The sequence below is a fragment of the Drosophila gunungcola genome, assembly GCF_025200985.1.
Source record: "Drosophila gunungcola strain Sukarami chromosome 3L unlocalized genomic scaffold, Dgunungcola_SK_2 000002F, whole genome shotgun sequence".
In the NCBI taxonomy this organism is placed as follows: domain Eukaryota; kingdom Metazoa; phylum Arthropoda; class Insecta; order Diptera; family Drosophilidae; genus Drosophila; species Drosophila gunungcola.
Genome location: NW_026453178.1, coordinates 3408575 through 3419807, shown reverse-complemented (window position 1 = coordinate 3419807; position 11233 = coordinate 3408575). Strand labels below are relative to the sequence as shown.

The following is an 11233-nucleotide window of genomic DNA, read 5'->3' as shown; positions in this document are numbered from 1 at the left end:
TAAAAGTTTAAAAATTATTTATTTACTATCCAATAGAAAATTGAATATTAATATTACAAGTAGTAATCTTTATTTGCAAAGCAAGAATTTTTCGTTATAAACTACGATAACTCCATATAAAATATATAATATATATATTTTTTTTACAACAGATATATATAAATTATAACTCTCCTATGACGAGTCCTAAAACTAATCAGCTTATGTGGTAAAACAATAATTTATAATCTCAGATGTTGCTTGTTCAGAAGATTTTCAGATGCCAGAGAGAGATCTCCGAGATATCCTTTAGAAGAATTTATCTCGATCGAAATTAAGGATCCGCAGCAGTCCATGTTCAGCGCCCATGGCCACCCAAGTGTGGGCGGGCGAGTTCCAATTGCATCGAACGCAATTGAATCTGGATAGGGCCAAAGTGTGTACGTTTTGCGGTCGACGCTTGGCGTCCAGATAAAAGGATTTTTTTCTATGGGGCGCGGGGACCAGCGGATTGATTTGCACTCCATAGTCGCGGAGAAACTCATCCGCGTTAATAGGATCCTTAGCTTTGGGAGCATTGGCGCCCAGATGATGCAACTCAGTTGTGGATACGACCCGTCTGTTGGTCACTGACTTTAGCAGAGCAGGCCCACAGTTGAGATCTCGCACATCCAGGAACACCAGATCGCCGTTGTCCGTCACAAACACCATGTGATTCTGCTGGCAATTCGTGTGCATTTCACGTGTGGTCGTGAGGGTTCCATCGAGGGTCCGATGCTCGAATTGTATTCCCGATGGACTAACTGCTATTGTGCGATTAAAATCTGCAAAGTAATATCTTATCAAAATATGTTCGCTTTGGTTAAAGAAGGAGAGCTTACGTGAACTGCTAACGACTAGTGTTTCACAAATAGGGGACCAAGTCATATTAGCCATATATAGAGTGCAGATGGTGTCCTGAGTTAGTACGACGGGTTGGGACCAATTCGCAATATCGTAGATCATAAATTGGCGTATGGAAGTGCCAACCGCAAGCCAACGTGGTCCATTTTTATCATAATGTATATCCATAACTAAGGAGAAGGAACAAATAAATAATAAATGCTTATTAGGAAAAACTTTACTATTGAAACTTACATTGCACATTTCGTTCGCCTATGTAAAAGTAAGTCAGAGGCACAAAATAGGTTTGATTGTTCCGTTTGAAGCAGTTAATGTTATCCGTATCACCAATGTCCCAAAAGGCAATGTTGCCATTGCCATAGCCAGTCGCTAAAAAAGTGTGTCCTGATGCCTGTAAAAATATTGATTATTTATTTGTTATTGGGGAAAATTAACAAAGGCAAAAACCAACCTGTGACCAGCAAACTTTAGTGCACTGATCCCGAACAGGATTGTTGACATCCAAGCTGAGCGTAATCAATGATTCCAATTGAATGATAACTTTGTCGCCTGCACTCTCTTCCTCCGTCAGCTCCAAAGGCAGAGCATAAATGTGGACATCACTCAAAGAACTACCCACAGCCAAAAGGCCCAAGCGATTGGATGACTTATCATAGCCACCGCTGGGCAAAAAAGAGAAACTATGAACTGGTCCATTGGGCACACGAATTCCGTAATGAAGCTCTGGACGAAGACCCCACGATTTGTCATCGGAATTGTCCGATAACACCGTACATTTCAGCAACATCAAGAGGGCTTCTTCATCCTTCAGTTGTGTATGTCTTGCAAAGGTTTTCATCTTTGGACGCAGGTTGCATAGTAAATACTGATCCGTAATTTTCGGGGGCAGAGGGACCCAGGCGAGTTGCTTAATAGGCCTGCCAAGATAGCCCACATATTCACCTGCCAAAGAAAGTTGCATTGTCTTAACCTTAATTTAATTGTTTTCAGTTTTACGGACCTTTTTTGTTAAAACCCTCCAAGGGTGCAAGCTGTTTCCAGTCGTCTTCTTTGCTGACCTTACCATAAGCATATCGTATGGATGTTGTCTCCTTAGAGGGCAACAAAAAACTAGCCTCCTCTGCAGAAACCTTCGAATAGCTGGGCAGGAACTGGCTAAACAAGGAGCCAGCTTTATAATTTCGTTGTACGCTTAAGAATAAATTTTAAATATTAATATTGTGGTAGGTTGTGTTTCCTTGGTTTACTTACAATTCCTTCCATTTGTGGGTTGCCCTTGCCTCCAAGTGGTGATAACGTGAAAGTACTATGGCATACAAAAATATATTAATTTTGAATACTACACACAATAAGAGATTTACTCACAAGGTTTCTGCTGACACTCCCCCGTATTTACCGCCCGTTTTGTTTTCCTTTTCCTGTTAACATGTCCTTGTTCGTTTCGTTTATTATCAGCAAGGCTGTCCTCATCTTCGGTGCTAAGGGCGTCCTCGTTGGAATCGGCTCCTTCCGAATCATATTCCTCGGACGACTCATTGTCTTTGGCCATGTCGTAGTCGGATGAATCGCCATCGAAGTCGTGTTTGGCGGTAGTCTCCTCTGTCGCCTTTTGTGAAGTCAGTTCCTCTCCTATTTTCTTCAATTTTGTTTCAGCCCTGAAAAAAGAATGGTTTTCTCAAATTAGATTTAATGTTTACATATGAAAAGTTGTAAAGATTAATGGATAAATATTTTTGAACAATATGGTTTAAGGTTTATGAGGGACTTACTTGATTGTGGACTTCCGTTTGGCACGGCCAGCATTGCTGTACACCGTTTCAGCGACAACTCCATCCGCAGGCTCCTGATCATCCTCGTTCTGATGTACCTGGCGCTTTGGACAGGTTCTTATGTGTCCCGGTAGCGAGAGTTTGGTGTAGCAGCGGTTGCAGAAATCGCAAGCAATTCGCTGTTTATTGCCACAGCCCTCCAGGTGAAGCAACATGCCCAGGGGAGTGCCCAATTGGTGATTGCAGAGGCGACATGTTAGCTTTTCGGCGCTATTTTGGAGATGGTTTTTCATCATTTTCATCACCGAGGCGCGCGTGATTTTCTGTAAATAATTATTAAGTTAAGTGACTTTTTTATACCAACGATATGTAAACCCACCTTGGGTGTGTTTCCAACGGTCCAACCCACTCCATAGTGCTCTCCCAGATGGCTGTGCCAATTTTTCTTATCGCAACGCATCATACACAAGCCACATTGCAGCGGACCTTCACCCTTGCCATTTTCAGTAACATCCTCTTCGGTGTCCAATTGTTCCCGCTTTCGAATGAGCAGCAGCCTAAGATTGAAGTCAACTATACTAACCGTTTCCGAACTCTCCTCAGTCTTTAGTTTTTTGGCCGAATCGGCTTCCGTTTCGACAGGAGCTGCTCGCTTTCTTCCCCTTTTTGCTGGGACTTTAGGCTCTTCAGGTTTCGGTGAAATCATCTCACTGAAATTTGTGGGCCTACGCTTACGCGACTTTGGAGTAGATACATCCGCTGGTACACTAATGGCATTACTTCTTCTGCTTGTTATAGGTGCAGGTTCTTTATCTTTGGGGGTGCTATCCGGTGGAACTGAACCTAAACGGGATGGAGTCTTCCGTTTGACCCGTGCCACGACAGAATCAACTTCTACAGGCTGAGGTTCTTCTGAGGTTATCGATGGCATTTCAGGCTTAGTATCTAAAGGAGCTTTTGAACTCGATTTGGAAGTACATCGAGATTGTCGTTTTCCTCTTGATCTTTTAGGTTTTGTCGGTTCGTTCGGTTGATTTTCTTCTTTAACAGTTTCAGGGTTAATCTCTGATTCTTCTGAATTTATTTCAGGGTTTGGAGTCTGTTCAATTAGAGTAACTGCTGGAACTATAACTTTAGCTGTATTACTTCGAGATTGTCGTGTATTCATAGTTTTTACAGTACTAGTTGTTTGGTTCGGCCCATCGGATGAATTAACCTCTTCACCTTTCTCTTGTGAAACCAATATTTTTGGCGTTTTACTCCTAGATATGCGTTTTCCTTTGGATTTGGTAGCTTCGGTTGCATTCTCTGAAGCATTATCTTCCTTCGAATCTTCATTAAGAGTGGGTATCACAGGATTGATTACTTTTTCTGGTTCAGAAGCCGCGGGAGTTATTGAAACGGATTTGTTCCTACTACATCGGGACTGCCTCTTTCCTTCTTCTCCAGGAACTTTAATTTCCTCATTTTCTGTATTTACAAAAGGTTCATATACAGCTTTGATAGCTTCCTCATCTTTCATATAAACAGCATTCTCTGATGTTACTTCCACTTCATCTTGAACAACAGGTGGGACTTTAATTTTTGGTGAAGCACAACGCGTCTTTCGGTTTCTTTTTGATTTTAAAGAAGTCACTGGCTCCTCAACGGACTTTTTCTCTTCCAGCTTTTCCACTGAATTTTTATTTTCAGTTGTTGTTAAGGGTAAAGCTTCCGCTGCTTTAATTTCTTCCTCCGGATCCTTAGAACCTATACTCTCCGATTTTAGTTTGGGATTTTCAACCACGTCCAGTTGTGTTCCAGGAATGACTTTAGTTAAACTCCGAGATTTTCGTTTTCCTCTTAATTTCGCAGATGATCCTGGTTCCTCAGTAATTTTTTCTTCTTCCTCATTTTCCCCTAAAATTGTGTTTTCTGCTGTCTTTAATGGTAAATTGTCATACTCAGCATCTTTAACCTCTTCGTGGACTTCTTCAGCCGCTTTCTCAAAATTAGTACCCTTTTCTATGATTCCCTTTATTTCTGAAACATCCAAAGATCCAGGTGTTTTTGAACGACCTCTTGTCTGCCGTTTGGGTCTTGTATTCGTTAAACTATCCTTACTTGTGGAAGGTTCATTTGAAGTATCCCTGACAGAAAGCTCATTTGCTTTGTTTGACTTTCTCCTGCTTTTTCTTGATTTACTGTCAGATATTGTTGAATAATGTTCATTTATCACAGATTTTAGCTGTTTTTCCTCTATAAAATTGTGAGATTTTTGATCGTTGTGCTCATCAGCAGCATCCAAATGTGTTTCTACTTGAATTTTAGGTGGATCCTCAATAGTCAAACAAACTACTGAAGATTTAACCGCTTCATCTGCTGTTTCTGTAAGACAATCATTTTTCTCTTCCGTGGCTACTTTCTCCTTACTAACAACATGTTCAGTTCCATTTACAAGATTTTCCCAATTAGGTTGATCCCTTTGCGGGTAAACTTCACACGCTCTGTCTTCATCAACCGATACGTTGTCCCCAAAGTCCATTGGACTGGTTGGGCCTCCACTACTGCTATCTGAATCGTCCAAAAAAGCTTCCACAACCTTTTTTTTACTGATAGTAAACTGGGTATTAACCTCAGAGTTCTTCTCTGGTGTCTGCTTTTTTGTAGACTGCTGCTCCTCTTCGGTCTCGTCGTAATCGGGAGTTGCGTCATCGCTAATGTCCGTTTCGTTGATCTTCATTTGTCTCACTCGGTTGCTTCTCATTGGAGTTTTAGAACGATTCTCCGCCTTGTTATCGAAGCCCAAAAATATGGAGCCATCATCATCACTAGTGCTGGATGTGGGAATGCGACCTCCAACATTTGCACTGACTGGATGGAGGAATTCAAAATGGTTTGGCTTTTCTTGTGAAGCCTTCTGACCGGATTTCGCGGATCTCTTGCTGAGAACCGGTCTCGTTTTTACAAGTTTCTTGCGGGTCATAGGTTTAGGTGGTTCCTCTGATTTCGGCGTTGGCGATAGCTTTTTAATTTGTGGTGTAACCTTTTCGGCAGTCAAGTGCCCAATTAAATCCTGAATTCCTGTGACATCGCATGTGCTAGGTACACAGGGATTTAACTCTATAGACTTCTTGCAAAATGGTAACTGAGCTTCTCCCTGAGGCGGTGGTGCATCCTGGGAAAGAATTTCTATGAGGGAGACATTACTACTCGTTGTTGTGGGTTGTGAATCGTCCAAGATCTCCTGAGCACTGTTCTTCTGACTAGGTTTATTTTTGGGCATTTTCGGTGGATGGTACAACTGGGTTAGATCGCGTTCTGTTGAAGATTTGGTTGCAACTTGATGTTCTTCCGGGAGATTTGTATTAGTTTTGTCAAATGTCTCTTGTTCGACTGACATTTTTGCTGGATCATCTTGACTGGGACTAGTTTCTTTACTGGTGTCATCTTCTCTGGACTCACTGGCATCTTCTTCATTCTGCTTCTCATCTGCTGGCACCTTTGGATTGTTTTTAACACTAGATAAATTAGGATTTACTTTGTCTGAGCTTAGGCTAACAGAATTGTGAATTACCTCGACTCCTGCGACTCCGTATCGGTCATCTAGCAAGCTGTGATCGGTAGCCATCGCCTCCTCCTCGCCCTCCTCAAAATCTATCTTGGTTTTCTTTGCCTCAATTGCCTTGGGGATGCTTGGTCTTTTAGTGCGTTGCACTAAATTAATTTTAGCCTTCTTGGATCTGATAGTTGACCTTTTAACGGGAGGATTAACCTCCTGTACAAGCTCCGCATCAGACACTGGCTTGATCTCCTCTAAAGGCACTTCTGATTCATTTAGCTTAGGATTAGGATCGTTTTTCAAATTATTTGTGTTTATTACTGTACTGCGAGCATCTTCTTGTGGTTCTTGGTTTGGAGTTTCTAAAGTATCAAACACCAAAGATTTCACCACACTTGGCTTAGTTGCGACCTCAGCAGGTGGCTCCGGTAAGTTGACTTGTTCTTTCTTCTCCTCCACCACTGAATCTGTCACTCCTTCAATATCAACCAATGACTTTTCCAAAATAGACCCGCTGCTTTGCAGCCTCAACGCATTGGGGCTAATGCGCAGTACGTTTGTACTATCGCTGTGTACATCCAAAGTGGCGTGCAGTATATTCATGTTGTCCATTTGGACAATCTTTCCAATGGGCAACTCCTCCTCGGGCTGCGCAGGTTCATTCACTGGCGACATACCCATATATTCACCGCCTCCGAAAAGGGCGTTTAGTCTTTGTTCTTCCGGCGAGAGGTCCATGAAGGCGCTTTCGTCTAGAGGATTTTCAGCCGCTAGTTGGGCTATGAAATCTACTGCAGTTTGAACCTTCTTTACTGGTGATTTGATCTCTGTAGACGCCAAGCAGCTTGATTCCGAGCTAGACTTTTCGGAAAATTCATTTAGTTTTGAAGTTAAGTCGTTCTGTGTTGGATTTGCAGCTTCTTTTCTAGAAAATTCCGTGGTTTCGCAAGATGAAGGAATACAGACAGGCAAGTCAATGAATCTTGGTTCTTTGGTCACTTCCGCATGGTACACTTCTGGTTTACACAAGTCAGCAGCTTTGGATGCTGTTGTTACACCTTCAAGCAAACTTATTTTTTCCGGAGGTAATGGATTATATGCAGGTCTGCTTGATTCTGCATTCACTTCTTCAGTTGCTGGAATATGTACAGGCAGATCAGAACATGATTCTGTAGTCATAGTTCCAGGCAACTGTGTTAGCTGCGCATGTGAGGGAATATAAACAGGGAAATCAAGAGGGTTCGGTTCTTGCAGCCCTCCTTCCCTTTCTGAAGTTGAAGAAATATATCCCGAGTGTTTGGGAGGGCTTGGTTTTGTGGTGGCCTTTTTACAATATTCCTTTGGTTCCGGAGTAGCAGGAGTATGTTCAGACAAGTGAAGAGTATTTGATGCCTTGGGTACTGTTTGAGGCAACAGTTTTACCTCAAGAGTTGATGGAATATACAACGGAAGTTCAAGAGGACTTGGTTCTGCCACCTCCTCGCCAGTATACTCCTTTGTCTTACCAGATTCCAGGTTCGTGGAATTATCTACAGGAAAAGGATTTGAAATAGGCCTTGACTTTGTACAGGCTGGCAAACTGTTTGCTTTAAGAATTGGATTGCTTAAAGGAACGTTATTTTCTTCAAGAGTTGCTGGAGTAAAAAGAGGCGTCTTATTTCGTTGAAGAATTGAGGTGATAGTGAATGGCCTTTCAGTAGTTGAGGAAGCTGGTTCCGGTGTTGCAGGGAGTTTCACCTGATTCGCCTGTTGCCGAATTTCTTTGGCCATCTCGGCCAGCTTTTCCCGCGACACCTTGAACTTGTTGGCGTTCATAATCACCTTGCCCTTAATAATCTTGGATTGGAGATTGGTTTGAACGGGGGTCTCTGAAGGTTTAGCCTGTGACAGAGTTGTGGGCACCGGAGCATTTGGCAGACGCAGTCCACTCAAATCGATCTTCTCGTTGGGTGCCAACACCTTGTTCTCCAGAACAATAAGTGGCGGAGAGGGGCTCTTGTGGAGTCTTGGGGACACCACTGAAACTGATTGATCAACAGGAACTTCTGGAGCTGGCTGAAACGGATGTTGTGGCTGGAGTTGTGTGGAAATCTGTATGGGTTGCTGTGCTGCTATCCTTTGTGGATTGGGTGAAATTTGCTGCCCAGGAGTATGCTGCTGCTTCATCAACGACTTGTAACTCGGTCCGCACATGGCTCGATGTTTGGGCAGTTGATTCACAAGATTGAGCAGCAGTGGTTGCTGCTTTGGGCGGATGGTCAAGTCCGCCTTGGCAATGGGCATGGAGAAGGCTGCAGGAGAAGCTGCGCCCCGAGAAGCTGAACCCTGGGCAGAGGATAGCGACGCCGCCTGGGATGTTGTTGCCATCTGCTGAGGCTGCGAGTTGATGGTCGTGTTCTTGTTAAGTATCCTGTTTTTAAGCAAGGTCTTGACGTGCATTGAACGATTGGCATTTGACGTGTTGTACACTGTCGGGTTTGGTGTCGTCTGTATGGGCACCGTCTTTTCTATAAATTCCGAAATCATAAATCGCTTCACCAAGGGCTGCGGTGCTGTGAAGTGAGAAAATAAAATCGTTAATGTAGGGAAGAGTAGGGCTGAAAATATCAAATATATGTGTGTATCAATTTTACATAGCATTTGTAGTAGTTTAAGTATATTTTATTTATACTAATTTCACCCTTTGAATTTTCTAACTAATTGCATTGTGCTTACATTGACTAGAGACCAGCATGAAAAGCATATGTTAATTTTAGTAAAACATTTAGTTATTTATACAAAATGTATTTTAATTAAATAAAATCTATTTATTGGCTTACAGTTCTTAAATTTGCTGTCTTTTGAGGTCGACATATTATTTAAGTAATAACAATGTTTACAAAATGGAATTATAAAACCATTTCCGCCGAAGATAGAAATCATAGTAAAAGCAATAGCAACAGTAAATAAAACCAGATAGAACATCACATAATAACAAAAACAATCGCATACACAAACAGCAGTTTGGTCATGCTGGGATTTGAACCGGGGCCAAAAAGCGAAAACCGCTGCTTCGCAACGACATTTCGTCCCTAACCTCATTTGCACCGCGCACTTACAAGTTGGACCATCGAAAGAATATAAATGGGAGTGGCGAAAGTGACACTTAAAGTTAGTTCACAACGTGAAAATTCAAAAAAAAAATAGTCCACCCTTGCACGGGCACTATAATTTATAATTTTTTGTGTTTTTGTTTATTTGGTTTTTTATGTCGGTATAAATAAGATTCTTTGTAATAAAATGATTTCTTAGTAATTATATTTAATTTGTTTAAAAAGGAAAGCTATTACCTTTGACAAATAACTTAAACCAACAAAAACTAAAATTAAATATTTTAAACTTTAAAAAAGTATTTGAATATCTAAAATTACCGGCGTTTAGTCGAAACAAGTCATGCTTATTTGTGTCAAATAAAAATAAAATGCAAATTTTGAATTTTGATATCTAAATCCTCGTGCATAGTTTAATATAACATCTAAAAATTTTAAATTGGTCTTAAAATAAAAATCAATCAAATCTTAAGGGTCAATTTTAGGCATTTTACTCGGTAATTGTATTTTAATTGTGTTAAATAATTTATTTAAATTTAATTTAAGTTATATAAGAAGTAAAGTTTTTATTTTAATTAAAAATTAATAGTTAATATGCCAAGCAAAATATGAGACAATATTATTAAGCTTATTTACTTAAAAATGATCATTAACCCTAACTCCAAGCCAAAGAAACCTAGCCATTTTCCCGCCATTTTAATGTTGTTTAGTGTAAATATTTTGTACTATAAAATAAAAACAAAATATTTGAATATGTAAAAAAAATTAAAAAGCATTCGCCATGAGACGAACTCGGGATGAATCGGACCCGAACGAACTTCTTTGGACAATCCGTCGTCGTCTTAAGCAGCTGCGCCATCGCATCAGTTTTGAGCCCCACGTCCCAAACTCGTACACGTATTTAGACGAAATTGGGAATATCTAGCAAAACCCTCGGATGGCTAACGGTTTTTGGGTAAAGCACAGAAATTCAAAATTAAAAAAACTACTTGATTTACCGGGCTGACGAAATTGTTGTTGTGGCTGATGCAATTTGCACTCTGCTGCGTTCGACGTCGACTGCGCAGCGGCAGAGGGCGAAGGAATGCTGGATGAAGGGGTCTCCACCTTCCGGTCTCCAAGTTTTTGATTTCTCAGGACCTCGGCCAGTTGCCTATCCAGTCCCGCTTCCTTAAGCTTGTTGAAATCCAGCTGAACCTTCTTAATTATCCGCTTGGGCGGAGGTGCGCCTTTGGTCACTTGCGGGGGAGGGGCACTGCTGGGATTGCCAGGACCGGGTTGATTGGAAGCGGTGGCCACTGCCGCCGGTGGACCCATAATGACCTGCCTCCCGGGATCATCCATTACCACTGTTTAAAGAAGCTTCCCTCAAAATCGCAACAGTTTTTCAATATAAATGACGACAGAAATCCGAAATTCTTTCACACTCGTTTTGGTCGCACGCCTATCGTTGGTTTGATTTTTTAGTCATCCGACAACAGTAAGGTCTAGAAAATTGACTATAGCTCGCTTCCTGGCTATATACGCGTCACAAACACTGTTTTACTTTATTTTCGACCATTGTCCAGCCTTTTTTCACTTTTAAATTATCAAAAAGACCAAGCATGTGCAACTCGAACACTAGTGTGACTGCGTTTCTTAAGTGAAAAATACCATATCATTCTTAAAAATGTCCTAAAATATACCAAGTATTTTTAAAATATATCGTAAAAGCAATTTTTAGAACCGCATTGAGGGTATTCCCTGAACGCCTGAATCTCTGAGATTTCAACCATAATTTTCTGCAATTATGGGAACGGAAAACATTTGTCCATATTGAATTGTTGGTACTTTTACAATGAAATAATAAATACAGCGTCTAAGTCAAGTTTGGTATTTATTCTAAAATATGTTGTTTGGTATAACAAATATGAGGCTACTTTTATTTATCTGCAATATTTGCTATAATATGT

At 41.0% G+C, this 11233-nt stretch overlaps 1 protein-coding gene across 3 annotated transcripts; it reads right to left on the bottom strand.

Moving 5' to 3' along the window:
• Window positions 1-118: 118 nt before the first annotated feature.
• LOC128257932 (microtubule-associated protein futsch) lies at window positions 119-10909 on the bottom strand. 3 transcript variants are annotated; one of them, XM_052989228.1, is made up of 11 exons: window positions 10271-10909; window positions 6208-8744; window positions 3031-6132; window positions 2652-2974; window positions 2248-2537; window positions 2134-2188; window positions 1883-2073; window positions 1334-1824; window positions 1117-1273; window positions 861-1052; window positions 119-803 (listed from the first exon to the last, which is right to left on the bottom strand). In XM_052989228.1, the coding sequence occupies exons 1-11, from the start codon at window positions 10623-10625 to the stop codon at window positions 289-291; spliced, it is 8208 nt and encodes a 2735-aa protein (XP_052845188.1). In that variant the 5' UTR covers window positions 10626-10909; the 3' UTR covers window positions 119-288. The 3 variants fall into 3 exon arrangements, with proteins under 3 accessions (XP_052845188.1, XP_052845189.1, XP_052845190.1); XM_052989229.1 differs by having other exon boundaries at window positions 10280-10909; XM_052989230.1 differs by lacking the exon at window positions 10271-10909 and having other exon boundaries at window positions 121-803; window positions 3031-6151; window positions 6208-6385.
• Between the last annotated feature and the right edge of the window lie 324 nt (window positions 10910-11233).

Excerpts from the sequence above, each read along its gene's own strand:
- LOC128257932 (XM_052989228.1), bottom strand. The coding sequence starts at position 10,625 with ATGGATGATCCCGGGAGGCAGGTCATTATGGGTCCACCGGCGGCAGTG. Across the intron at positions 6,133-6,207 it reads ACGGAGTCGCAGGAGTCGAG|GTGCCAGCAGATGAGAAGCA; the intron begins GTAATTCACAAT and ends AACAATCCAAAG. Across the intron at positions 2,074-2,133 it reads ACCCACAAATGGAAGGAATT|CGTACAACGAAATTATAAAG; the intron begins GTAAGTAAACCA and ends TTTATTCTTAAG.